The sequence below is a fragment of the Chiloscyllium plagiosum genome, chromosome 16 (assembly GCF_004010195.1).
Source record: "Chiloscyllium plagiosum isolate BGI_BamShark_2017 chromosome 16, ASM401019v2, whole genome shotgun sequence".
NCBI classification, from domain to species: domain Eukaryota; kingdom Metazoa; phylum Chordata; class Chondrichthyes; order Orectolobiformes; family Hemiscylliidae; genus Chiloscyllium; species Chiloscyllium plagiosum.
In genome coordinates, this window is record NC_057725.1 from 1,234,001 (window position 1) to 1,239,646 (window position 5,646).

The following is a 5,646-nucleotide window of genomic DNA, read 5'->3' on the forward strand; positions in this document are numbered from 1 at the left end:
TTACTGACCACGCTCAGGAAGAATAAAGCCTCCTCAATTAACAGCAAGGCAGGAACATCAGCTCAATGGGAAAAACAGGCTTGGACAAATATATGCCTGTTAATTCTCACAGATACTGTCAAACTCCTGTGATAATTGGCACAAAATTCATCTCAATCACCAAGATTGGCTGGAATATTCTTGACACATATGTTAAACTACGATGAATAAAATACTATCTGCAATCAGCAATCTGAGCTTCAGGGATTCAGATAAATTGCCTGTAATTACAGAGACAACTGCATCAAGTGAAACTACTTTCGACAAACTTTAAATGTTTCCTTATTGTTGGATTATTCACTGGTTCAGCCATCCTCTCAATAAACAGGATTTTGTTGTGACTGAGAAATGCTTTAACCTCATTGAAAACTGAGGTCATTAACGGTTTTAGTCTGTGAAATGGAATCGATGTTGCTTCGACTTTCCATTAGCAAGTTATAACAAATTTGCTGTGACACCATCAGCTAAAATTGACTGTTGATTGAACTGATTTTAGAAGGAAATCTTCAATCTCATATTGTCAGTGGGGAGGACTGACCACTGCGAGTCTACATTGGAAATTAGTCAAATCCAGAAACAGCTCCTTCCATGTGGAATAATTGAGGTGAACTCAATTTGAGGCGATGTAGACACCACATGAGGAAGCTAGGAACCGAGGAAATGTTATTAGAGTTAGGGAGGCTGGCAGGCAGTGAGCAGAAACACCAGTATCAACTAGGCAGGCCGAATGGCCAGTTGGATCACAGCAATTTGCAGTTGATGGGGAAAGGCTCCTTCCCAATTTAGCAACGTTGATGCTTGCATCAAACTCCACTCAGTGATGTGAACAGGGGCCCAGCCAGTTTTAAATAAAGATTATGATCGTCCTGGTGAATATAACATCAGCTCCAGCTAGTTCCACTGAATACCCCATTATTCCTCCATTTTAAATCCATTAATCCCACTCTGCTTTAAAGCTCGATAAAGCTTGAAATCTACAACTATGTTCATTTGCCCTTAAGAAACATAACTGATTACATCGTGTGTCAAAACTCGAATTTCCCCAATTCAAATCAATTGTGCATTCCACAGTCGAGATCCTGAGCTATTACCTTGCTCCAAAAACTGCTCCTCTTGTTCCTGAAGGAGATTCCAAGGCCTCAGTTGGTTTGGGCACCTTTTCCTTGTTCATTTGCTGCAGTATTGAATTCAATTCACTAATGACATTTGCCTTTGCATCGGTGACAGCGGGGACCTTCGGCTCTGCTCCATCACCCCAGAGCTTCGAGCTCCTCTGCTGCGGGGATTTGAGGGTTTCAGGTGGGATGCCACTGGGAGGGGGAGGGGGTGCAGGTGGTGGCATGAATAACCCATCCATGGTTTCTTCTATCAAAGCGTCTTTGTAAATTGCATTATTTTTGTTGATGATGGGCTTCACTTTGGGCTTGGGAGGAACTGGAGGCTTATCGATAGTGAAGGTCTGCCCATCTGCATAGACAGTGAAGGTGTCCATGTTCTCACCAGCCTCTGAGGACAGGGTGGAGATACTAGAGACAGTGGAAATTGTGCTGGTCGTTTCCAGGTGATGGTCACTATTGCTGCGGCTGTCCATCTCCCCGATCCCGGAATCAGCCACACTGTTACAAGGCTCCCGTGGTGGGACAAAGCCTGTGGGCAAGGAATCAGACTGAGCGATGGGTTTGATCGCAGCTGGATGCCCTGAGGTGGTATTGCTCTGGTGTGATGGTGAAGGGACACAAGAGCTGTTTTTGTTGTGTTTGAGCATGTCAGAGAGAGACGGCACAGCTGGGGGATCCTCAGAGCTCTCAAAACTGTTTGCAAACTCCAGCGGTGGAGGTAAGGGTTCGGAAAAGAAGAACTCTTCATCCACATCAACTGAGGCAAGTGGAGGGGGTGGGATACGGAACGGTAAAACTCCAGAATCATCAACCGAACCGACAGTGAGGACAGTCTTGGTGGGTTCTTTAGAGGTTTCCGTCTCTTTCCGCTGCTCCGGGGTGATAGTTGCTGAAGAATTGTCTTTATTTCCCCCTTTGCCAGTCTCTTCTGGTTTGGCACCAAGCTCCGTGTGCACCATGAGCAGTCCCGGTGCCTTGTGCTCAGCACTGTCCAGCCCGTCCATCAGTGGGACTTTCTTCTTCTCTTCTTTCCCGCCATCTGCTTCAGTTTTGGGGTTGAGTTCTTTCCTCAGATTGGTGGAGGACTGGCTCAGTTTGGTGGAGCGAGAGCCAGAAGCTGAGCTCTCCATGTTGGATCTCAGCTTGGTGTCAATGTAGAGTGGTTTGGAGATCTCACTCTTGCTGGGTTCCACTTTGCTGGTGATTTGTTGGGGCTGCTCTTTCACGGTCCGATCTCTTGCAGCCATTGCTAAGGCCAGAGGGGTGTTGGAGTCCAATTTTTTACCAGTGACAGGATGGATGTAGTTACTGTTAGCATTGGGAATGTTTGGCGCACTGTAACCTTTTGTAGTCACCGCATTACACTCAATCTCTTCCTTTTTGGAAGCAACATTGAGTATTCGGGAGCTGCCGTGAACTCTTGGATTGCTTGGCTCTGTCGTGCTGGAATTGGGACTAGCTTTTGATGATGGGATCATGAGGTGACCATAACGCTCTTCATTACTAAACATCCCTTCATCGATGGACTTGGACTGCCTGAGGCAGGAGCTGGGTAAGAGGCCAGCCTCTTCATCCCCCAGGTCAGTGGAGAGAAAGGCCGGTGAATGGCGTTTGGCCTCGATCCTCTTCTCCCGGTCTTTCACTGCCCCAGCAATGGCGGCAGCGAACGGGTTACAGATCCCATCATCAGGCCGAAGGTGGCCTTGGTGGTCTGAGGCCTGGCTATCGATTTCCATGCTGCTGCCTTGGCTGCTCTTGCCACTGCTGCTGGTGGAGGGCTCTTTGACGATGATGGTGGGGATGGGGATGGAGCAGGTTTTCTCTGGGCTGTCTTCGACCTTTGACTGCTTCACCAGCTGGCCCTTCCTCCTGGCTGGTTTGGCAGGGACATAGACAGCTTTGTTGGCTGTGGCCCCCACATCAGAGTAAGGGTTCTCTGGCATGTTACTCCTCCTGTTTCTCAAAGTCTGGTGTGAAGAAGCATTGGGCTTGTACTGATCTTCCGAATCCAAGGAATACTGCTGCGAATCCTGCCTGTGGTACATGGCTTTCTTCTGTCGGTCAGTGCCGATTGCACCTGTGCTTTCTGGCCGGTTGGAATTGTGACCTCTCAGCACTGAATTATGATTCGAACTTGGCCGTATTGTACCGTAACCCCGAGGGGCAGAAGGTTTCGGTGCACTGTAAGGGGGTGAAGGAGGGGAGACCGATGGGGGAGGGGGAATATCCTCAGCGGTATCTGGCATCGACAAACTCCTGGTAAACTTTAGTAAAGGGGGAGCCAAAAATTGTTTCTCTTCTTCCAACATACCTGCAACAAAACAGAAAACCCTAACTAAAGATCAACTTGATAAACAATTACATAACATGGAAATACTGTTTTTCAGCAAAGAAGCACCAGGCTATTTTATAGTAATTCTTGTGATCCAATCCAACAGGGATGAGACTCACAGAAATATTGAGAATTTGAGTGTAAAGACTGGCATCACTTTCTATCCATTTATTCCTCAGCGTTTCCTGTTTTTGTAAGCTCAATGGGTTGTATGTATTTGGAATGGATGGGTTACTTTACCAGGAAGGGTTGGATAGACTGGGCTGGTTTCCACGGGAGCTTAAAGAGTGAGGGGTGACTTGATGGAAGTGTATCAGATCCTGGATGGTCTTGACAAGGTGGATATGAATAAGGATGTTTCCCCTTGTGGGTCAGTCCAGAACTCGGTGGCTCTGCTTAAAATGAGGGATCATCCTTTCAGGGCAGATATGAGAAGATTCTTTTCACTTCAAGGATTCTGTATCATTGGAACTCTCTGTCCTGCTCAGAAGGTGGGAGGTGGGAGGTGGGGCATCATTGAATATTTTAACGTGGCAGGTAGATAGATTCTGGTCAGACAGGGTATCAAGCGCTCTCAGAGGTAGATAAGAAAATGGAATTGGGAACACAAACAGGTCAGCCATGATCTTACTGAAAGATGGAGAAGGCTTGATGGGCAGAATGGCCTCCTCCTGCTCCAAGTTGGTCTTTTGGATTGGTGTGTTCTCAATATGAAACAGTAATGACAAGGAAGGTCATGGCGATGGATCTGAAAAAGTTCCAGGTTGAAGTAATTTAGAAAAAAATGATTTTCACGATTCATTCCTGAACATGTAACGTGCACCAGACACTATTTTTGTGAGACAAATAAATTGAAAGAAACATGTACATTTCCCAGCTGCAGCTGCTACCATTATCAGGTAGAAATTAGTGAGTGATAATATGACACAGATGTTTAATGTGTTCCGATCAGTGTTCTCTCTCTCTGGAATCGTAAAGGATACATTAGCCCATGTATTTTTCATGGATTACCAATTCATTCGGATACCGGGGTGGGAGGGTATTGGTGAGGGGAGTTGATTTTAAACTGCTCAGCATTCGTACAAGAACACATGTTAATGGGAATTTCTCCCATGTGCTTTAATGCTCAAAGTTCAAACAATTTTAACATAAACTGGAATTAAGGGAGTGAAAAGCTTTATGAATTAACTCTCATAAAGAGTACCTTTAAAGTTTGTTGCAGAAATATATAATTTAATATCTATTTCAGATATGGATTTGATTTCCACAAAAGGATTCATTGACTGATTTCTGGCAATCACACTCGTTGAAAATGAACACAGAATTAAACTAAACTCGTCCAATCACAGCAAAGTGCATTCTCAACACATACACAGGGTAGGAAAGGCTTCCTCCCGGGAAAGTGACTTAGTGAAAAGGAAAGATTCTTTGATAGATCCTGTATAACTGTATGAAGTATCGCTCTGTATGCTCACATGCACATCATGAATCAATTCGATGAATAAACTACAAGCAAAATATCTTGCTTAGCTTAACACTAACAGCAAAATATCACCACATTACCTATGGATTTCTGCCTTCGCATTGTTCCTCGTGGTATTTCTAAATAAGGACTGTTGTGGCTCCCTGGTACTGTCGGTGGGATAACAGCAATACCCTGACGGTCATAGATTGACTAAGAATTAAAAAAAAAGCAAGGTTAGAGATCGCAATGCTGAAGAACACTACCTTACCCGTGCTGCTAGGGAAATGAAATACTCCAGTTTTTTTTTTAAAAGGTTACTTTCAGAGGGATGGCAGTGAAGGCAGTGCAATGCTCCTCTTGCAACATTGCACTGCCTTGATTTTTATGTCCTCGTTGTCTACAGGAGTAGTGCCAGAAGATTGGAGGCTAGCAAATGTGGTTCCCTTGTTCAAGAAGGGGAGTAGGGATAACCCTAGTAACTATAGGCCGGTGAGTCTCACTTCTGTTGTGGGAAAAATCTTAGAGAGAATTGTAAGGGATAGGATTTATGAACATCTGGATAGGAATAATGTGATCAAGGATAGTCAGCATGGTTTTGTGAAGGGCAGGTCGTGCCTCACAAACCTTATTGAATTCTTTGAGAAAGTGACTAAGGAGGTGGACGAGGGGAAAGCAGTAGATGTGGTATATAT

The 5,646-nt window shown here is 45.0% G+C and overlaps 1 protein-coding gene across 1 annotated transcript in view; it reads right to left on the reverse strand.

The window, feature by feature from the left end:
- Window positions 1-459: 459 nt before the first annotated feature.
- Window positions 460-5,646, reverse strand: part of LOC122557606 (SH3 and multiple ankyrin repeat domains protein 2-like) — a 49,538-nt gene continuing 44,351 nt past the window's right edge. The window contains exons 7-8 of the mRNA XM_043705324.1: window positions 5,053-5,164; window positions 460-3,468 (exon numbers count right to left, since the gene is read on the reverse strand). Coding sequence (XP_043561259.1) covers window positions 1,127-3,468; window positions 5,053-5,164 — 2,454 coding nt within the window. The 3' untranslated portion in view covers window positions 460-1,126. The remainder of the gene's footprint in view (window positions 3,469-5,052; window positions 5,165-5,646) is intronic.